The sequence below is a fragment of the Electrophorus electricus genome, chromosome 12, assembly GCF_013358815.1.
Source record: "Electrophorus electricus isolate fEleEle1 chromosome 12, fEleEle1.pri, whole genome shotgun sequence".
NCBI lineage: Eukaryota > Metazoa > Chordata > Actinopteri > Gymnotiformes > Gymnotidae > Electrophorus > Electrophorus electricus.
In genome coordinates, this window is record NC_049546.1 from 5,660,046 (window position 1) to 5,683,650 (window position 23,605).

The 23,605-nt window shown below is 47.9% G+C and overlaps 1 protein-coding gene across 9 annotated transcripts in view; it reads right to left on the bottom strand.

The window, feature by feature from the left end:
* Window positions 1-23,605, bottom strand: part of diaph2 (diaphanous-related formin 2) — a 333,658-nt gene that overhangs the window by 45,414 nt on the left and 264,639 nt on the right. For all 9 annotated transcript variants that reach the window (XM_027028176.2, XM_027028101.2, XM_027027635.2 and 6 more), the window contains 2 exons: window positions 11,026-11,190; window positions 4,495-4,630 (listed from right to left, as the gene is read on the bottom strand). In XM_027028176.2, coding sequence (XP_026883977.2) covers window positions 4,495-4,630; window positions 11,026-11,190 — 301 coding nt within the window. The remainder of the gene's footprint in view (window positions 1-4,494; window positions 4,631-11,025; window positions 11,191-23,605) is intronic.

A 23,605-nucleotide genomic window follows, 5' to 3' on the forward strand; every position in this document is an offset into this window, starting at 1 on the left:
ACCAAGGTCTCGGTTTCGCTGAGTAATAGCAATAAAGCGCCTTTTTTCGTAATGAAATCTCGGACTATCCGTATGATCCCTAAAGCTCCGCAACGTATTTCTGAAACAGCGCTGCCAGACTACGCTCCAGCCTGCCATTTGCACGTGGCTGTCCTGTTTGTCCCGCACCTGTAGGCCATGTCCTCCGCCAGGGCCCTAAATGTGGTCACAGCGCACGAGCTGGCTCTTTATTTGTGCCTGCTTGTCCCTGTCGCATTTAGCTCGAAGCGGCGTGCGTCAAACGCCCGGGCACAGCCGCTCGCGAGGACCGGGGCTTTGACCCTACTGCTGCCAGCCGAGTGGGCGTGCGCTCAGGCACCCGCGTGGGAAGAAGCCTGCCTCCTCTACCGGGTCGGTCGTCATCTGGCTCAAATCACTCATTTCATATCTCTTTCTCTCATTCTCTCTCCCTCCCTTCGCCCCTCACACGAATTCTCTCTCTCTCTGCACCGAACTCCTTCCCCCTCGCGCCCTGTGGCCAAGACACACTCTGTGCGACATTGTTTCATATCTGCTGGCATAATGACTACCCTGCTGGGATGAAACATCTTTTCCTATTAGAGGCAGAAGGATTACGTGGATTTAGGCCTATTTTACGGCATTCCCCATTTTACTTTCAACGGTAAAGCAATTTGGTGAATACGGAACATCTGGTCAGTCTAAGAGAATATGGAAATCCACTTAGAGCAAATTAAAACAAATGGGGGACTGGGTAATGATTTCATAAGCAATTTCCTATATTATTATTTCTAATACTTTACAAAGAAAACAGATTTTGCTCTCCAGTTGTCATATTCATCAGTCATATGGCACTAGAAACAGCTCAAGACACTCAACACGGCCACATTCCTGAAATACAACTCTGTGGTTATTTAAGGATTCTTTTAGGGAAAAGACACCTACGCTCATTTGTCCAGTTACCTTCCCCCAGCCCAACACATCCTCTTAACCCTAAATGAATTAAGCTCTTATTAATTATGCATTTCATTATTAATTATTCATGTCATTGTTCACATGTGAAGAGGATTAGTTATCAATCTGCAAAATGACTTAAAATATATCTCTTAAAAAGGAATGGAAATGGTCCCTTGAAACAGTCAAATGCAAAAGTGATTATTCAAACAGCCCTGACACATTCTAAGAGTTCTAAAAACTTAGAGTAAACATATGGCTTAATCTCTCTTACAAGACTTCATTAGTAACATTAGAAACTACTTCAAAATAATTCACTTCAGAGTAAGAGAGCTAAACAAATTCGATCAGATCAGTTTCTGAACCAAGCATGAGTACAGATACGTGCACGGCATAATTCTGTTAAGACATCCACAGTAAACATTTCCAAAACACTGATTACCAATGTAGAAAAGACTTAAACTTTCAATACCCAACACGCATAAGGAGTTTGGATATTAAATATGAAATATCTGATAAGTGAATGCATGTTTTGACAAAAGGGATTTTCAAACGAAACTTTATGTACCAGATTTCTAAAACTTGATGGTAACTGTGCTATGTCATGCAAAAGGTGTGACACGCTAATTAATTTCTATTCATAAAGTTACCAGGGCGATAATTAGCACACTGTGGTCAATTTACCGTTGCAGTAAATTCACCTGTGCCCAAAGAGAAAGCCAATCAAAATCGACATGTAAATATAGCCATACATATTAAAGAGCCATACATATTAAAGATGACAGGCTAACCCCAAATGTGTTAAATAAAAATTTAATGTGCTTGTAATTTTCATAAAGATGGGAGCTGCGTGGTGATGCTGAGCTGATGACTTTGGTATTTCTTTAAATCATGGCGGAGCAGCAAAACTGCATCTCTCCCCAGTCTATGTCTGTTTATAGTTCCTTCCACTAACACCTACATTTGCATTTCTTATGGCAAAGGTTTGTGTTATTCTGAGAGCCTGCTCAAGCAAGTTTGCAACAATTGCAAACTACTCGCTCACTCCAGATAATCCAAATCCGTGTTTTTTTAATAGTTTAATTATCTAAATGGAAACACGTGCACAATTTGTTGATGTGTGACTGTGTTGTTTACCTCCTGTCAGACATGGGTGTGAGTCCCAGGTAGGGTGGCTTCCTTCAGCCTACGCTACAGTGACCAAAACATTGTTAAAGAAAAGATCATCCAATCCACATCGACTTCTTAATGGGACATTTACCGCTGGACCGGTACAGGTGTGATTTTTTTTTTTTATGAATCGGTAAAATCATATGCAAATGAGGACAGAATACAGTAACGCCATATATCACGCAAACCGTAAAATATGCCGACAATCCACGTTTATGAATGAGAAAATACAGCGCTATTTTCTGTTAATGCTGCGATAAATCTGGCAGTAGGTTTTATGAATTTGGCAATATATTTCTTTCTCTCTCTCTCTCTCTCTCTCTCTGTCTTTCCAGAAACATAGGCCATATCTGAAAGGAAAGGCAGGCTCAAACAGCCCGCTACAGGTGATCAGAAAGGCCAAGCCACATTTGTATTCCAGAGGTCTGATAAAAAAACACAGTGGATGCTAGCAGAGTAGAAAAATAAACTGGACACACTGACATCTCTATTCTAAACAAGGAGCTGTGGAAGAAAACCCTGAGACAGGCAAAAATCCCTCCATCAAAGCCTGCATTCTGGGAATGATCCGAGCCCTGGTTTAACACAATGGAAATGGATTTTCAATATCCTGTTTGGGCTGCAGGACTGGAATTCCAAACGTCATTTTCAGGACCAATTTGGCATGCAAGATAAACCACATTCTTACACTGACTCACTGTAAGTAACATGAAATAAAGCCAGTCTAAAGGCATATATGCATCAAATCTAAAGGCATATATGTACAGTCTTAGTGGTATGCATAACATTTTCTTGGTTTTAAATATGCACATTTCATGAAAAAGAAAGTCAGGATTGGAAAACAAGGACCTGCACAAAGGATCACATCTGTTTAGCCAGATCATTAGCCAGCAGGCTCACACTTACAGGCTGAGCACTCACAGGTTACTTTGGACTTCTTAAGAAACTGCATGCATCAATTATCTCAGAAGCATTGCAGAGATTTAAAGAGCGACGTGTCACTTTGCACCGAATGTGCGGTAACTGAAGTGGTAGCTGCTACACTCGCTGTGACATTTGAGGCAAGTATCTCCGGGAGGGAGAGAAGATAGATAGATAGATAAATAGAGAGAGAGAGAGAGAGAGAGAGAGAGAGAGAGAGAGAGGCTGCAGTAGATGTCAAGAAGAACAAAAGGAGCTCATTGGCTGCTATTGGCCAGAGGCAGAAATTTCTGCCTCATTGTAAGGATGAGAATAGCGCAGTGCAGAGTCCTCTGAATCTCTAATAGCACATTTTGTAGCTGCATGAGCCAGAGTGCACACAGTATCTGCAAAAGGAAAACAGACAATGGAGAAGTAAACCACGACTGGAATAAAAGGACCACTGCGTGAAAGCGCCCAGATTCGGGCCCATTCAGCGCTGCCTTCTGGACTTCTGCACAGTCAAATCCCCAAATGCCTGTATTTATAGGCTTTGAGGCACCTTCTGAAGGCTGAAACGCATCTTGGTACTCAGCCAAACCAAGATGCTCGTCTTTATGTGTGACCCTCAGTCGCTGCAGCTGTGTTGGAGTCTGCCAACCCAACGGTGGTGGAGTCTGTACTCCGTGAAAGCGTCCAGGTTCACGAACAGTGCGTTAATGCGTCTCCCCTCCCCATCTACTCTGTGCATAGACCCATTTCATAATTGCAGTAAACACTTTTAAAGGAGTTGTCTCGTACTGTATGTAACTTCTATTAGTTCAACAATGGCAGTCACTAGGATACGCATAATTACTTAGTACTGCAATCATAACAAGCTATTGCGTAATTGTAAATACAGTTATAAAGACGTATCTGACCAAGAAGACGCCAGCATTTGTTTTACGACCACTTGGACCTCATTAAAGACTCTTACAGTCAATGTTACAACACATCATACTTGGATGAATAACTCGTGTCATTATCGCACAAGTGCTGCAGCGCTTTGATGTAAAATATTAACGAGACTTCAGCGGTGCGCTTGACACTTTGGGGCTTTGTCTTGTGGCCATCATTAGCAACGTGGTGCAAACATCACCGCCTTTACAAAGGTAGATGTGGCTGCGATGCTTCCCATGACTCATACTGTTATGGGCCCTGAGGCACCTTCTGAAGGCTGAACCTTAGCTTGGTGCTCAGCCAATCGGACTTGCCCATCCTTACAGGTGACCCTCAGCTGTAGCTGCTGTTACCTGACATGCCAGGTTATTCTGTGCGTCTGAGAAGGGTGAGACGTGCGCAGTTGCTCACGGGTGAAGTACAGCTCTATGGCGGACCCCGATAGCCCAGTCTGGCCCAGCTCGGTTCGGTCCCAGTCCCACCCGCAGCCAAGCCCTGCCCACCCCAGCACTGGAGGCCGTGGGCCTGCCATACCTTTGTTCATGTCGATCAGCTGCTTCTTCTTCTGCTGACGCTCCTGCTTTTCACGCTCGGCTTTCTCCTTTGCCATCTTGGCCCTTTTCACTTTCTCCTCCATCTCCCTCTTTTTGTGATTTTCCTTCATGGCGTCCTGGGAGGGAGAGAGAGAGAGAGAGAGAGAGAGAGAGAGAGAGAGAGAGAGGCAGACTTTAGCTGTGCTGCTGCTCACAGTTCTCCAGCGTGAGGCGTCCACTGGAGACGCGGGACTAAACTAGGGGACCTCCATCACTCTACAATGACAAACACTCCACATGCCAGTGGAAGAATGCAGTCGGGAATACGCTGTGGTGAAAACGCACACAATAGCCGCACAATAGCCGCACGACAGCAGTGAGCTGCCGCGCTGAGCTTATCGCAGGCACTCAGCGTTTATGGGCCGAGAGTGTGAAAGCGATCGGCCACTTCAGTCAGAAACTGTTGTGCGCTGTTGACAGAGAGAGAGAGAGATTGAGGCTGAAAAGGAGAGAGCAGACAGAGTGTTGGGGGGGTGGGGGGAGAGACAAAACAGGTATTGTTTGAGACCCTTATCGAGATAAAACTTTACAAACGCCGGAGACGACCATGCGACCGAGAGCCTGCTCCACGGGTGCGCGCAACGTGCCTGCGCTGATCCGAGGCGAGAGTGTGGTGAAGCTGTGGGCGCAGGGCGAGAAACCTGACTCTTCCCCACCCTCCACTCTCTTAAATGTCACGGAGGTGTCAGGATGGATGAGGCAACAGAGAGTAGAGCAGCGGTTGGAGACATGCCCGGGGCGCGGGGACGCAGGGCGGGGGATGGGGAGAGTGAGAGGAGGACAAGGAGAAGGTATAACCGCACAACTCCTCCTTCCTCCTTCAGAGGCGAGCGCGGGCGGCCTGCTTCGCGGGCGCGCGCGTCGATGTAATGACGTCACTCCCCTATGTGTCCTGTCTCACCCATGCACGCAGGGCTCAGCATCCCTGGTGGGGGGATTATGATGAAGGCGTAGAAAGAGGAAGAAGAACAGCCCCTGCAATAGCAGTCTGCAGTGGAGTTATCTGAAAGGTCAATAGCAATGGTCATTGGATCCTTGATGGAGAAATAGAAAAAAAGAGAGAGAGAGAGAGAGAGAGAGATAAAGATGAGAAAAAGAGAGAGCGAGAGAGAGAGAGAGAGAGAGAGAGAGAGAGAGAGAGAGAGAGAGAGAGAGAGAGAGAGAGAGAGAGAGAGCAAGAGATAAACCCAGACGTGACGCAGTGATTGGAAGCTTGAGCCATGAACTGAAATTATAGAAAAGAAGCCTCTACTAGTCTTTGGCTTTTCAGTTTTAATCACGTAATGATCATCTCTCAGCCTTTGGTCAGGTGCAGGCATATGTCCTGTCCTCTCATTTTCCCTTTGGAAAATGTATTCATAGCCATAAAATTATTCCTGTTGCCACTTTTTTTTTTTTTTTTTTAATAAACAAACAAGCAATTCTGATTGCAAACACGATTACACAACATAATTATCTTATTCTGATCAAACATGCAAAAATTCTAATTGCCATGGCAACAAATGTGCTTTTTCTCTTTTGTATGCACTGTTTGTGTTCTGCCCAGGGCAGTGTTTATGATCTTATCAATTTTCTTAATTGAGTCCTACAGTTTAGAAGCTTTCCATAAGATAAACAAATCCCTGACACATTCTCAAAGCCTCTCAACGTCAACTTCCCAACCAACGCCGCAGTCTGCGCTGTCAAACGCAATACATCAGTGCCATCTAAAACTAACACAAAGGCCACAACATATTACCACTGAACAGGAGCTGGCACCCCAAACGATTCTCACACCTAAAGGTTGGGTTTAGGGATGCCAAAACAACTTGTGCATCAGTACCTGACTGGAATGCACTAACAGAGTGACTGACAGTGGCTCTTCTATGTTCAGAGTTTGTCTCAGACAGGATGCTTCGTTAATGTCGCTTACAACCCTTGGATGGTTTTCTAAACAAATCAAAGCCCAAATAAGACAAAAAAATGACACTCATTTTGTCTTTTGTAAGTCCCCTTTTTTGGCATATGCAGGTTTGCGCGTAGGTCTGTAGGCACAAACATTTCTGCTATGTCTGTGATGACCTCACGCAAATAACGACCACCCTGGGGTCAAGTCACCACTCGACGGGCGTGAGCGGAGGTAAACCCTCCTGCCTGAGGACCCTCATCGCCTGCTCGCGCCGAGAGTCCACAGGGAACCGAAACATCTCACATTCCACAATCTCCACATCTCACAATCTGCCACCTCAGACGCGAATGCTCTGGTGATGGTTTTCAAAAGTAGCCACGAGGATTATCCCAACATACTGACAGGAGTGGAACTCCGAACATCAGCTGGGAAAGTTAGGGCGACTCTAGCGTTGCACGGGTACTACTGTGCCCTGTTGATTTGGTAATCGCTGTGATGGTAGTTATTGCTTTCATCCACGCATGCACTCGGGGACCCCCCAAGCACCTCCGGCCCGTCGGTGCTGCTGAACGATAAAGAGAAGGAAGACGAGGGGGAGAAACCAACCCTAATATCAAGAAAAAGTTAAAAATAAACACACAAACGAGCTCTTCAAAAAATGAAACAAACCAAACGATTCCCAGCTTGATCAAACTTTTTCCTCAGCGAGCAAATTTTCTGGAGAAAAGACAAATGACGGAACAAACAGGACAAACTGAAATCCCCAGGAAGTCCTCAGGTTGTCAGCGGTGGCCACTAATCGATACGTTAAGGCAAATTAGGTCAGATAATTGTGTTTGCACACTAAATAATCCAAACTCATTAAGAAAGCTGATTAGAGAGGGAAAAGCTTCCCTTAAAACTCTTTTGCTTAATTAGTCTACTCAGGGAGGGATGCTTAAAAACAGCTTCTTGTTGATGAAGATAGTCCTCTGTCTGTCTTTCTGCTTGTCTTTAGAGGACAAGCCGAAATGTTCAAACATTTCAGAGATATAGGGTTGGACGTCAGCCACGCTTGGGTTGAAGACTCCCATCCATATGCTAATTAAAGCCTATTAATTTCTCTACTATCACTAATTCAAATGCAGAGGGTATAGCACTGTTAGCATGGCAAACTGGATCTTCTCAGCGTGAATCCTCCTAAACTTCAGAATGGCTTTCATGCGGCGGTGAAAACAGCACGTCTCGCGAGGTCCTGCTGCTTGCTTGTTCGTCTCTTTCCTCTCATGGTGGCAGGACCAGGTCTGTGGCGCGGATGGATTTTCCGAAGGGAGCCGCATTTATCGGGGGCTTTGCTCGCGTACGCCGGCCTGCCAAACGACACCGGCGGATGGACCGCCTCCAGCGAGCCGTCGGGGGGTGCGCAACTGGCTAGGCAGAGCGCACGGCAGGACATCTCACCACAGGCTTCCTGCCGCGGAGGGCACTTTGGCAGGGCCTCTCATCAGAGCGGCTCGGCCCCGCAGCCAGTACGGACAGGTGCAGAATTCCATTTCTGGCGGCCACCGTGTCAATAATTCACGAGCACCGGTTGGATGTTCTGGACACCTGCGTGTATATATTTCTTTCGCATGCTCCTGGTCTCCTGCGGTGCATCTCAAACAGGTGTGTGAGGTTCTACCATTCAGAGAGAAAAGGCTTGTTGTGATTGCATTCAGGTTGCAGAAGGAATGTTCAGAACAACTAGCAATGTAAATGGAGGGGGGGGAGCGTTCTGACCCACATGGAGGAAATTTCCTCCCGCCATATTTCAGCTCTCTATCCAAATATTAACGTTTCCGTTAGTGATTAAAGCAGGGACGCTGGGTTGCGTTTAAAAATTCAAACGCAACCGGCTCTCTTCAATAAGGCAGCGATTTGCGCGACATCGATCAAGAACGGAAGATGGCGACCAATAACTCAACGATTCATCCCGGCAAGCACGCCGACGATGCAGGCCAGAGGCAGGGCGTGCGGCCTCTGGCGCAGAGCTGTTGCAGAGGGGGTGACATGATGCTAGACCACAGTCTCCATCACCAACCCGTTAACGTCCCCGCACTACGCCCGCACACCAGCCCGCGGCTGCACCGCGCGAGGTGCCCGGCTCGATGGCTGAGTCATAGCCACGGCGCTGCGTCTAAGCTCTGCGATTTCTCCCTACATTATTAGGCTAATCAGTGGCGCAGTCAATTAACGAGCGAGTCTGTTGGTTCATCCCCCATCTGGTGCTCTCTGATAAGTCATTAATATAGTGATATTCATCCATAGCCCGTGGTACGGATTACATGCAGGATTGGGATTCGCTCCTCCTCTCGCCTTCTTCCCGTCGCACGCACTCTTCTCTTTAGCACTTCAAACGTCACGGCACATCAAAAGGAACGGATGGGATGTTGGGATAACCTCCACGTGCACCAAACTTGACTCTCACAGATACCGAAAAAAAGAAAAGCAGTTAGTTAATTTATTTTTTAAAATGTGTGTGCGCGCGCGCGTGTGTGCGTGTTTCTGTGCGTGTTTCTGTGCGTGCGTTTCATCAGAACTGACAGGCTGTTTTTCTATAAAACAGATACGTCATTCAGACAATTTAACATTCCCCAATACCGGTCATATCTGATGATAAATGCTTATGTCTGGATGACTCAAAACGATGATGCGATGACTGTAAATATGTTATGGCTGAAGGAGTGTCAAGGAAAATCAATCAGAGAATTTAATGAGGTGTCTATCATGAATATGAATTTTCTTAGCTAATAACCTCCCTGCCAAAGAATGACAATATCCATTTGCCCATGATCCTGGGTCAGCACTCTGGTATATGAGCCTAAAATAAATTATGTTATATATATATATATGTGTGTGTACACATACATATACACACACACACACACACACACACACACACACACGTGTGTGTGTGTGTTTGATAAATATGTGCCTGACACATTCTCAATACATACAACCAGAGCTCACTCATATACTGCCAGCCATAGCCAAGCAAGCTTCATTATAGCCCTGGATCCTTATAAAATAAGAGAAGTGGGTCTAGAGTGTTTGAAAAAACCCAGAGAGATCAAGAGCAGAAGCAAAAGGCCACTGCGAGAAGAGCCTGGGTCACGGCACCATCGGTCACACGAAGGCCTAATGCAGCGGGAGTGTCCGTGCGGCTCCGTGCAGCCGGACCGGGCGCTTTCTCGCCCATGCAGCACTGAACTTTCAAATCATTCGTCACATATTCATGAAGAGCGATTTGCTTGGAAAATTAATTTATTTTCGCACATTCCTTTTTTTTTCATAGCCATGCAGAGCAGAGTCCTCGAGGGAGTGCCTCGTCGCTAGACTTTGATCAGAAAGGTGGGGGGGAGGGGCTATGGTGCTCTGACAAGTCGTAAATACCGTTCACTGGAATGGATTTAGGAGACTTTGAACATACCTCCTGGACATAATGTCTTCACCGACACATTTAATCCCCCTCCGACCCCTAAGCTAGTAAAAGTTAAGATATGTGGTACGGAAACACTTAAATGAATGTTTAGGGAATTATTTTTCCCCCGGAGTACGGCTTGGCATCATTTGGAAGCGTTAATGGCTGTACCACCCTTATGTCTCCTGATTTACCCCAAATCACCGCGTGTCTGTGTAACAGCAAGAGCTACATTTCTTTGCAAATGGAACTTTGCTAAATGTTCAATCAAATCGAACATTTGAATGTTTTGCAGTTAAACAAATGTATATTACGGAGCAGATCCTAATGGCATGTAAAAAAAAAAAAAAATCACATGTCCATAAAAATAGATCAAATGAACATAAATACTTAAAATGGTCAGTCCAAGCCATTTACTTTAAGGACCTTAAATATTTTAAAAGGCCCAGACTCCCAAATGCATTAAACATAGATGATAACAGGTGTTAAAAGATCGGTGTGGCAGGACTTGAAGCTCACATAGCTCACCAAACCCTGCCTAAAACCGAGTCAGGGCCTCGAAGAGGGACCACTCTAGATTTCAGACACACGCTGCTGTACGCTAATGCGTTTAAAGGATAAGAAGCTTGTGGGGCTTCTTTTATCAGCATGGAAGGTACATGCCCAGTGATACATTATACATTCCATTCTCAGCAGTTTACGTACGCTTTAATCTGCCACATAGGCTCATTCTTCCATGGGCTAACCAGGCTGTCAGGGAAATTTCTGTATCAAGGGTGATAAAATAGGTTAATTCACCCACTCTTAAGGCAGGCTACATCAGGAAGTCCCTGCTTAGGATAATGGACTGATGAAGAGGGAAAAAAAAGGGAAAATCTACCCATTATCACAGTCTATTAGAAGAAGCTTTTAGAACAGACACCTGTAAAGTAGAACCGACTGGAAAGGAGCAAACCGCTATTCGACACTTAATCTGAGGTGAGGAGTGTACACTCCGTTTTCATTCAGCTGTACAGAGCTCTGTGGGGAGAAGGGCCGTGCACGGAGGACGGTAATGCGTTTACGAGCGCTTTTAAAGTCCGGCAGAGAGGCAGGAAGGAAGAGGAAGATGAGAGAAGGAAGAACACGGCGGCTAATGCACTCACCATGAAGAGGGTGCGGAAGTTGGCCAGGTCCCCGAAAAAGTCCTCGATGCTGATGGTGTGGGGGTCGAAGGCGAAGTAGCTCCCCAGACTCTCGTAGAGCTTCTGCATGTTCTTGTGCATGGTAGAGAGCTTCTCGTACTGCTCGCGGGAGTACTTGGAGAAGCCGTGCGAGGGAGCGCGGTTAAGGTAGAACGAGCAGGCACCTGGAAACGCTGCGCAGTTAGGCGAGTGCACGCCGGGGAGGCCAACGCTGCCTTTCAGTACCCGCTTCGGCTCATGGCGCACTAATAGCCACGGACGATGAGGGAGAGAGAAGCATTTCAGAGTCTCGGGGGCCGAGACCAGGAGCGGTAAGGAGCAGTTGATTGCAGTCATTGTTCTGTCGCTCTTTGCACTGAGGGCAGGGTCAGCGCGTGTGGAGCCCCGGAGAAGCGTGTAATTTACTGAGCACACCAAGACATGTCCTTTCTCTGAATGGTTAATGACAGCTCCTGCCACTGATATGTTCTCACTGCTCGCTGGAAATGCATGGAGCACACCCGCTCTCGTCAACTACACACACTCAGACAAACTTTCTCCGAACAAAACAAACCAAACTAAACTCTTAAGATACAAAACACCGCCATTTAACCAGGCAGTCTGTTATATATGTGAAATGCAAATATGATTCTATTATTCAGGCATGTGACACTCAATATCACCAAAGATGCAACCAAAGATATGTTCTGTGCATCAAGTAACGGTATCGCACTTTACCTCTATCTGCACATAAAGCTATGCGTGCTATCACTGATCCACAGCATCCACTGGCAAATCCCAGAATCACTTACTTTGTTGTAGTGACTGCACCTGAGCTTTTTTCAGGGGTATTTAACATGGGTCTGAGTCTTTAGCAGGGAAAAGGAGCTAGTATGGACTGAACCACTGGTGTGAAAAAGACAGGAATAGGCGAGTAAAGTGCCACTGTGCGTGTGTGTGTTTCATTGCATACCCACACTGCCGCACTGGAGACCAACTGGGCCAAGCTTGTCTCTTATTTCCACATCAAAGAAGTGTCACACTGACAGATGCTGACAAGCATTGTCCTACAACAGTGGCAGCTCACATCTTTCTGAAACAACATCTCTCCATCGCCTGTCTCCCACTCCCTGTCTCACTCCTCTCCTGCCCCCTAAACAGACAGACACACACACACACACACACACACACACACACACACAACGAGTTAAGTAGATACAGGTGTATCCATTTACTACTTCAAAGCAAACAGGGCTTGCCAATTTAGATTCATTCCCCCATCTGTCTTTAAAGGGTTAAGAGAACACAAACTCTCTCCACAAAGTGCTTTATTTCACACACACTGAGGAGCAGATACAATCTGTCTGGGTTATCATGTTTAAGAACACATCTATGGGAGTTGGTGAATTCCATATGGACAGGTTACACATGTTAACTACTCAACATGGTAGTGCAAAATAACTGCATAATCTCTTTTCCACTACATTTTCCCACTACATATATCCTGCTATAATTCCACAATTTAGCTAACAAAATGTCATTTGAATTCCTAGCCAGAGTGTAACAAAGACTTTCCCGGTCCTGAAAGCAGATTCCGCCGCAGCCACAGGTAAGGCCTGCCATAAATTACCAGCTCTGTTTACCTTTGTGCGTGCGAGAGTTAATAAAATGGTGTGCGATCCCTTAGGCATGGCCAAAAAGGCCTGCTTAATAAATCTTCCCTAACCCACTTCCATTAATGTTTATCTAATGCTTTCCTGTGTGTCTCGGAGCTGCGCCTGGAGCTGTGCGGCCAGGCCGCTTTTAGCGAGGATCAGCTTTATCCTCTCACCCCAGCGCCGGAGCCTCCCAGCCAATCCGCACGCGCCGCCGGTCCGGCCCCGTGGGCCAAGCTGGACTGGAAGGCTTGCCAGTCACTGGCCTGTGTGCTTAACAGTCTAGCAGTCAGGACCTCTCGCTCCGGCTTTAGAGAGGTGGGCCTGGAAAGGTGTGTAGGCGTCAGGTTTGTCGGGGCGGATTTGTGGCGCACTAATGGCCTCTGCCGAAAGGCAGACGGGGAAGGTGAAAGGAGAGAGGAGGGGGAGAGAGAGAGGGAAGGAGGAGGAAATGATAATCAGCTCTGATGTGGTCAGCCGGTTCGGGCGATCCGGATGGCCGCTGACCAGATGTGGACAGGAGGGAGGGAACATGGCTGGCGTTTTTGCGACGGCGATGCACTCTGTGTTTCTGAGCCAGGAGGAGGTGGGCCGGGATCTGATCTGTTGCGGTGATCGGGAAACAAAATGGGATCGCACTTGAGAATTCGCTGCTGTAAATTCACCTGCTCAAAGTTAACGCGCATCACCGGTACCTCCGTCTGACTCCTAATGTCCTCGACATAAACCCTGCTAAGAAAGGCTCAGCCACGGCGAGCACCGTTCACGGTAAAGGTTACAGCACATGACCATCCGTGACATGAAAAAGCGGTCATGTAGACGAGTGAGAACTGAGAACTGCAAGGCTGAGCAAAACGCTCCCCTAATCATACAAGAAACGTAGTATACTGACCTGCAGGCGCACACATAAGTATAATACGGCCATTGGTGCGAGCTCACATGCCTTCCACCTCAATAACTGTTTGTTGTGTCTGTAATGGGAGAAGAAAACAATAAAAAAAAAAGGCCGGTTCATTTCACACAGTGAAAATAATTAAAATTGGACCAAATTGAATGTCACGGCACGGCGGAACTCTTTGAGGATTTCTGGACAGGATCCAAAGTAATTAACACAACACCTTGGATGGAGATCAGTGGCATGCCACTGGCAGGCTCGCTCTTCCTGCGTGGTGGCGCTGTCAGCCGCTGAACGCTGTCAGCACAGTCACGACTGTCAGCTAGCATCGCCCATGACTCCTCCACGTGTAATTATGCCTTATTGTGCATCTGCCTAAGCAATCAGCGTCTGAACAAATCATAAACTTTCCCCGTTCAGATCTCGTTAGGAAAATGGTGGGATTTTAGAGAGCAATCTTCTGATTAATGGTCCATCATTGACTGAAATTTAAGCCCAGTGTGCAATGATTTGAACATTAATTATAAGAGCAACGGCTGAAACCCTTTCAGCGAATGGGAGAATGGAGGAACGCAAGTGTGGCAATGAAGTTGATGAGGGCTAAGATTCCGATTACCCGTTTTTGTAGAATGGTGAGGCATGGCAGTGTATGGAGAGGAAAGGAATGGATACACTTTTGTGCTGATACACGCATTTTTTTGAGGAAGAATGGGACAAGTGCAGGCTGCACATTGATTGTTTCTGCTGAGCCTGAAATGAATAAGGCAGCGTGGCGGGTTGATGCAGCATTGCAGTGGATAGTGCAGAAGTCTGACACAACCACAGAGACACACAGAGCTGAAGAGCATATTCTCTGAGCTCTGCATCTCTTTATATGTAACCTTTTTCTCAGACCAATCTAAAAATCCACAAAGCTCATAAGCCAGACACGCACGCACGCACGCACGCGTTCAGTCCCGCACACACCAACAATTAAATGGAAAAGAAATGTTTTAGCTCTGTGGCCTTCCTCCGATCTCCGATTCTCGCAGACCTCTTACCAGTGAGAGGAGCCGACAGCTGCACGTAAGGTTTGCATGCCGATCGGCGTCAGGCTCCGTGGCAGGAAGCAGGCTGTATTCCACAGCCCCGCTCCGCCCCCACGCTGCTGGGGGTGCCATTTCACCCCCCGTACACAGGCTCGTAATTAAAGCCCTGTGCCCTGCACTCAGCCCCGCCGGCCCCTCCGTGACGTGTCGACAGTGATGGCAAAGTGGCAGGTAGTTGAATCGCACCCTCTCCCCGCAGCCAGAAGGGTACGACCCCGCATCTCATCGGGCGCGCCGTCACATCGGCACGGGGATCAGCTCCTCCCCTCCTCATTTGAAAAATTAAAAGCGGGATTCGGAGTCAATTTCACCGGTGATTTAGTCCACATCCCTGCGTATGAAATATTTACGCGCGAGCGAGACGGCTGCTGACCTTCACGGGTCTCTTTCCACTGTGGGAAGCCACAGCTCAGTGAAAGTACAACCACAGCCCCCCACTGAGGAAAAAAAACAAAAAAAAGAAAGAAATACCTTGTTGCTTTTGGGTTTTGGGACCAAGCGAACTGAGCGGCGTCTTAAAGTATTCAACATCATCTTGGCTTGAATATCCGCTGGCTACAGACGAATTTAAAGAGACAACATTCTGGCTGGGCTAGCAGGCGCCTGAAGGCAGGGTTGTCACGGCCTCGGTCTGGAGGACCTGCTGGAACGTCTCTCTGACGGAGAGAAGACAACGGGAGCGCGGGGTGTTTACGATCCGGACATCGCAGGAGCGCGTCTCAGGATGCTCGGCAAAAGGTCATCTGTTGTGTTTGTGCCGTCAGCTGGTCCGGTGTCAACGGCGTGCCGGTACACGCGTTCGGTGCCGGGTGGGAACAGCACGCTCACACCCGCGGCGGCCTACACGCTATAACCGCATCTCGGCACATCGCTCCGGATCCGTCGTAGTTGACTATCTGCCACTTCCCAGAAGGATAAATTCGTGACTTGAAGAAAGGAACATCTTTTTGTTTTGTTATATAAAGCAGAAATTTGAGTGACTTTCCCATCTCACATTCACATTCCTTAATTAAATTAGGATGTAGCACGATGAATAGCACTCCAAAATAATGTGCATACACACACACACACACACACACACACACACGTATACATATATGGGCGTGGGTGGTGTGCTAATGTGGGAATGTGGGTAGCCTACATCTCCTGTTCCTCCAGCTGTGTAGGTAGTTCCTCTTCTCTTCCAGCCTTTGCTCAGCATGACTTCACCTGATAGCAATTAGGTTTATCACTGCTAACAAACTGCACTGTGATTACACAAATTACACAAATGGATCCAGTGATTGTATCTTACAGCTGCTGAAATGAGAACAACTGCAGGCTTTTTTTTTTTCATTTTAATTGAAAACCACAGTGGCATACAGCAGGCTCTTCTGGGAGAGATAGGGAGGTAGACGCGTGTGTGCGTGTGTTGGGAGGGGGTCGCTAACTATACGGAGGCATTCACAGCAACCCGGGAGGAAAGACTAGGCAAGCCAGGGAATCTTGCATCATGCAGCTATGTGGAAGACTTGGCCAAGGGGCTGTGCGCTTGTGAGCTGCGTGGCCAGGCAGGCAGCGCTGTTATGGCACATTGCAATGCTTTAACCTCTTTAAAAGTGATGAATTCTGAGGAGGCTCTGAAGCGCGCCTGCGCGCACCCGTCCTCGGGAGGGCGGTTAATGCGTCCCTCTTGAACATGCTTTTAATCAAGACCAGGAGTATTTTCCAGCGTGGTCCCCACTGAGCTGGCTTTGAAGTCTGCCTCTAGACAGCGAGATGCTTTAAATGTCAATAGAGGCTATGCTCTGTTTTGTTGGATGATATAAACGTTCTGAATGGACAGCCAAGCTAAGCACTTAAATACTCTTAACATTTAAAAAAAACAAAACACCTCAATCGATGCAGATCACTTTTTTTGGCCATGGCAGATATTCTAATGAGGACCAAACACTTTTAAAAGAGCAACTAATTTGATCAGGCTGCCAACTTGTTCACAAGATGTTGCAGCCAGTACACGAATGCTGAAAGATTATTATGTTTGTTCAATGAATGAAAGAGACAAGTGGGGGCGGGGGGGGGGTGAGATGAAGAGAGGAGCAGAGCTACATGTAAGGACTGGAAAGTATTGATTACAGAGTAGTTCCCAGAATTCTGGGACAGGAAACAGCTTCATTCAGTAGCATTATCCTCAGTGCCAGCCTGGCCTGGCTGTGGGGTAAATCAGCGCTGAAGGCGTGAGGGATCATTTCAGATTCCACAAGCCCATGAATCCCATTAAAACATGCTCAGAACGGATTCCTTTGTTCTGTGCTCATCTTACTGAAATGCCCAGTAACGTTCGGCACAAAACTCAACCCTTACGGAAGGACCTAAATCGAGGTAAAGCTGAACACTCGTGCCATAATGTCAAACTGCGATACAGTAACGTAACGTAATTGTGCCAAGCGATAAATAGCTCGGAAACAGTCGCAGTCAGCTGCAGAATGTTCTTCCCATAGAAGGGGATGGACAGACGTTATGAATAGGGCGTTTGTCATGCGCGGAAGCTCTCTCTGATTAGATTAAGTGCAGACATGATAGAAATGAAAATCATATTTACGGTACACGATCATACATCTTGCGTGGATTCCATGTCAAGACCCGGGAAAGGGAACATGCCGAAATAATGAAACCATCTCCAGCGGAGACGACAAGGCACAGAGACTATTTTTAGCAAATTAATTTAAGGCTCTAAATAATTAACTGATAATTATCTGGCAATCAAGTGTAAGATGAAATGATCTCCCGGAGCTTCTCCGGCAAGGCCACGGAGCTTTATCGGGGACGTAGGGCCACGGTCTGCAGCTCTGATACTACGGCGAGGCACACCGACGGAGGGGAGAGATACGCGCACGCAGAAGACAAACGGATTCACGGACCATTAATGTCTAATGAGCGGCGGAACTCCTGGCACCCGCGGGATGTTTGTTTGTGCCACAACTGAGACGTTAAAAGCCAGAGCGGCCCGAGCCGCATGGGGTCTGACTTAGTGCTCCAGTCTCTGCCTCTCCCTCGCTCGGTCCCTCGCCTTCTGACAGCGCCGCGGCTAGAGGAGCTCTGGCATGGTCCCGGCAGGGGCCTGGGGAACCCCCTAGGCTTCCCGACACAGCTCGTGAAGGAGAAAGAACTCCAAGGCCATAGAACGATGAGCGCAAACGTTCCCACGCGTGCAAACGCCGTCCCTTTTGGGGCGCGGGCGAGCGGGTCAAGCGGGCCAAAGATGCATGGCATGACACAAGCAGGCCCCAACTCTGCGCCGAAGAAAACAAACAAACAACGACAAAAAACTGGGGCAGCAGCCGAAGGGGCATCATCCTGCCGCCCCGCCGCCCGGACGGGGCCGGGCGCCGGAGCGGGGCTGAGAGCTAGCGTCTGCCTGCCTGTTGGCTGCGGTTAGGAGCTGACGGCAGGGGAAGAGGAAACGTTCCTGGCCCAGATAGCTCCGCTCCAACCCCCGAGAAGCGGCGCGAGGAGGGAAACAGCGTTGACAGCTGACGAATTGCCCCAAGCCATGTGTGTTTGGGCGCCGACTTGTGAAAACCAAAGCCTCTTGCTTACGATGTCCCCCTTCAGCTTCCACCTGCCTGCCCGGTGCCTCCCCCCACCTTCCATCCAGTTAAACATTGTTTCACCAGCATATTCATGCACAGCCAGCTGTCACTCTAAGTGAATCAATCTGTCAATCCTTCGATCACTCTGTCACTCTTTTCCCCTCTCTATTTCTCCTGCGCCGTCGCGGTGGCTGAGATCCAATTTCAAAACACTGTACCTGCTCGGCGCTGGCGAGTCTCAGAAACACGCAGGAACAAATGGGAATGTGGGATGCGACCGTGCGCCGCACATCTGACGGGCTGATTTCAATATCAAAAAACAATAATAATACAATAAATAAATAAATAAATACAGATAGTTCGTTCAGACACGCAGACACACACACACACGCGTACTGCCTCCAACCCCCAAACTTTTTTTTTTTTGCTCCAAAAAACACAATAAGGATAGAAGTATAACTTGTTGGACACATGACTCGTGTTTGCATACACCGTCCTTTTCTGGGTGTCTGGAAACACAATTAACTGGGCTTTTGCGATGTGTGCAGTGTGAGGCTGGCTTGACAGGCTTCCGACCCCCTACTGTGCAACCTTTTAGAAAATCAATGCAGCAGCTAAACGTAGCTCTCTTTGGAACCACAGCATCCACCCACCAACCAGAGCATAACAGCACAAGCAGATAAATAACCACTTGCTAAACATAACTACAAGAGACGTCTACAGGTATCAGCGTGAAGAAATCATATTTGAGAACTGTTTTATGCAAAATAATTTTGTTACGTTTACTCACAAGTTAAAACCGAAACGTCTTTTTGTTAAAGAAGGCTGAGAGTGATTATCAATCTGTTCTGGAGGTGGGAAACATGGTCGATTGATCATGCGTGCCAGCGGGGACGTTGTCGTGTGAGTGGGCCGAGCCACGTGTTGTGGGTGGGCCGTGTCGTATGTCGTGTGAGTGGGCCGAGCCACGTGTTGTGGGTGGGCCGTGTCGTATGTCGTGTGAGTGGGCCGAGCCACGTGTTGTGGGTGGGCCGTGTCGTATGTCGTGTGAGTGGGCCGAGCCACGTGTTGTGAGTGGGCCGTGCCGTATGTCGTGTGAGTGGGCTGAGCCACGTGTTGTGGGTGGGCCGGGCCGCATGCCGTGTGAGTGGGCCGAACCAGGCGGCCCGGAGGTCACAGGGCCATGTGGGGCACGGGAACGCCTTTTTTAAAGCCCGTTTTGATTTGGCGCCGGTCATCCGGGGCGCTCGGGAACGTTGATTCATGTCGAGAGGATCTCCCAGCATCGCCGGCTTTGCTCATTAACGGTAACTGGCGCCGCTCGAAGCCTGAGTGCATTAACCCACTTCCTTTTATAATTACCTCTCAGCAGCTTCTAGCCCCGACCCGAGAGGGGTTACTCACACTGGCATCTTTATATTGCGGTAATGTTACATAATCTCTGTAAACTGTTTGTTCCCTTGTCTAAAAAGGTAAACATTAAGAACCTCGGCACTGAAGGCAAGAAACCACGTGCCTCAGTAATGTGAATTTAATGCTTAAGGTGAAGCACTATGCACTTAGACATTTTTCTGGTTTATGAACAGGTTCAGCAGCTAAAAAAGACAAAACGCGTTCGCACGCGGAGGCTTGAGGCGTGAGTGCCCAGAGCAGTCAAGCGGGATGAGCTTATCCGCTTCCCCCACCCGTCGGCTCACGGGCTGCAGCGGATCTCCGGCCCTGCTCTGTCGGATGCTATGTCGGGATAACGGGGTGTTTCCGTCAGGAGAGCGGAGATAAGGCTCTCCGGCCCGGCCCAGCAATGCTGCGGGGCCGTCTCTCCGGCAAGCTCCTGGAGAACGCCAGGCGATGGGTTCATCCCATCTATATCGTTCATAACGGAAGAACAAGGGAACATGCGCACGGCGGGAGAATGGCTAGTGGCATCCCGCCCGCTGACCGCGGAAGAGCAGACGGAGTCGGGAAGACGTCGGCTTTAGCGTGACCGAGGCGACGAGTGATCCGCGCGTCCTGGTGCTTGCTGAGAGTGACTTAATAAACGAGGCTGCTCGGATCGGGGGGGCAACAGACAAACGAACACACGCAAATGCACGCGGATAATCTATTCAGAGCATGAACCAAGCACAGCGGTGCTCTATGGCCTCCTCACACATGCCCCTAACAAATCTTACTGTCTGGCTTCGTTTCACACACGTGACTATTTGACTATTTTAAGCAAAAAAAAAAAAAATAATTTAAACCGCAAACAAACAAAAAACAACAATGTCCCAGCAACAGTCCCTTAAAGCTCCCTTAAAGTGTTTGGCATTTCAGACCACCTGCACCGGTGTCAGGTGATATTCCACCTCTGCCTGCTCTGACCGTGTTGATTTATGCTACGGACTTGCTGACACATCAAAGCACTTTGAAAGTCGTCCCCACCACACCCCCCGGTCACTTCCAAAGCAATTCAAAGTGATTGTCAGGCCAAGACTTGGCCTAACAGTCACGGGGCAGTATTATTATATAAATCACCAGAACTTTAAATGGCCAGGAACTTTTTTGTTCTTTATGATTTGTTTTTGTTTTTTGTTGTTTTTGTTCTTAAAATTATTTATTCTTATGCAAATTTCAACTTCTGGAGGATGAAAGTGATGGTGGAGTGTCTGGCAGCCGGACCCGTGGCACCGCGGCAGCAGACTGAAGCCTTCCTCTGGGAACGGTCCTCCTCCCAGTCCTGCTTCTCTCTCTCGCGCTCTCTCAATCCCCCTCCCTCCCTCCCTCTCTCTCTCTCTCTTTATCTATCTCTCTCCCACTCACTCCCTCTCCTTCTCTCTCTCACCCACTGTCTGTCTGTCTCGCTCTCTCTCAATCCCCCTCTCTCTCTCTCTCTCTCTCTCTCTCCCTCTCCTTCTCTCTCTCACCCACTGTCTGTCTGTCTCGCTCTCTCTCAATTCCCCTCTCTCTCTCTCTCTCTCCCTCTCTCTCCCTCTCTCAATTCCTCTCTCTCCCTCTCTCTCTCTCTCTTTATCTATCTCTCTCCCACTCACTCCCTCTCCTTCTCTCTCTCACCCACTGTCTGTCTGTCTCGCTCTCTCTCAATTCCCCTCTCTCTCTCTCTCTCTCCCTCTCTCAATTCCTCTCTCTCCCTCTCTCTCTCTCTCTTTATCTATCTCTCTCCCACTCACTCCCTCTCCTTCTCTCTCTCACCCACTGTCTGTCTGTCTCGCTCTCTCTCAATCCCCCCCTCTCTCTCTCTCTCTCTCTCTCTCTCTCTCCCTCTCCTTCTCTCTCTCACCCACTGTCTGTCTGTCTCGCTCTCTCTCAATTCCCCTCTCTCTCTCTCTCTCCCTCTCTCTCCCTCTCTCAATTCCTCTCTCTCCCTCTCTCTCTCTCTCTTTATCTATCTCTCTCCCACTCACTCCCTCTCCTTCTCTCTCTCACCCACTGTCTGTCTGTCTCACTCTCTCTCAATTCCCCTCTCTCTCTCTCTCTCTCCCTCTCTCTCCCTCTCTCAATTCCCCTCTCTCTCTCTCTCTCTCTCTCTCTCTCTCTCTCACTCCCCTTCCCCTCTCTCTCTCTAATCTGGGAGCCCTACCTTTAAAGCAAATCCAACTTACACGCGAAAGTTACATGTTTTTTTATTGTGATCTCTTTCAATGGTCGTGAATGGTAACATTTAGTGGTCTGAGCTCATTGTGTCAAAAGTGAATGTCATAGTATGTTTTGTTATACGATTTCAATTACGCTTTTCTTTTGAAGCCATTCTTAGGGAAAAGGCACTGAAATTAAAATAGGCTTTTATAAACTTGTCAGCTTAAAGCCCTGTTCGTTTATCTCCATTGAAAAGCAGATGCAGTAACAGCAAATTAGATGAAAGCTTTGTACTGCATTAAAGCTCGAGTCACGTCCTTTCCTCTGAAACAATAAATGCATTTAATATGCTTACAAAAGCAAAAAAAATCCATGTCTCTATATGAGATAGTGCTGTAGTTACACTGAGAGAAGACATGGAGATTTTGTGTGATGTGGTTACACTGATAGAAGACAAGGACTTCACCAGAGATTAAAACCAACACTATGCTAAAGCTCCTCACCAGCAATCTGCACTAGTGATAGCAGTGCGCGTTACTCATGCACCCATACATGTACACTCCCCCAGAGATACTGTATGTACGCTGGCATAAATCTCCATACTGCACTGCTTGGTTAAATAACATGCCCGTGACGGTGTGGCAGGTCCAGCCGGTGATGTGAACACCACGGTCCCTTGGTTTCCACCCTGGGGATCGTTTCATTCCCCAGTGAGACGCCAGAACAAACAAAAGGCCTGAAACAGACGCCCTGACGCGTAAGGGGGCTAATGTAATATTTTTAATGTGAAAAGCGACACAAAAGAACAATGCCGCTCTTTCTCAGTGGGGCGTTAGAAGGAAACCGGCTCTGACAGAGCAACATGTGCGCTGATCACAACACGGGGTGGCTGCAGCTGAATGGAAAAGCCTGGGAGATGCCATTACGTAGGAGTACACTAGCGTGCTGTCTAACACCATTACTGTCTTTCTGCATTTCATCTGAATCTTAGTTCTTTGCACATTCTATGATTAGAAAGATGCAAAAACAGAAGCAGGGGATAATCTGCACAAGCCATGGCACCGAGTACAGTGCAGCACAGCACATAAACCAAGAGACTGACAGACATCTTTGCACACGGATGCTGCAAAAGCCAGCACGACGCCCGTGACGCGTGTGACGCACTCACATATGATACCGTATTATTATTAATTAAGGGTGATTATATTTATGATTCACTACCACACTTTTCCCTTAGGGAATGACTAGATTGGATGATCCAAATGGAAGCCTGCTATTTCCGTCCAAGAATTCAAGTAAAGCGCGGAGGTGCCAATCAAAATTCACCTGACAGATGCCGGAGTCTAGACGCTGATAGAAAGGCGTTTTACGCTCGTGTGTGGCAGCCAGGACCAATAAGATTCCAATTGACTCGATTCTGAGGCGAAATTTCATTAGATCCAGATGTTGCTGAGGGTCTCACGCTGGAATGGTGCAATTACACCCTACATTACTAATTTGAGACGAAGACGGAAGTGCCGGCAAGACCACATAAGTCTGCAAAGGCTCTTAAAAAAAGGAGTTACGAGTCATATTTAGGTGACAGTTCTCCGCAGGATGTAGTCGCACGAAGAGGAAGTGGGTTCTGAGCGCAGCTTCACGTTGTAGATTATAGGTCATCGCTGGAGGTTAATTGGCAGGATGTCAGGGTGACTGGAACAGGAATCGATGGATCGGAGGCTCCTGAGGAGAGAGGACTGATGTGCCCTCTGGTTGAGCGCATGGTTGGTATTAAAGAGA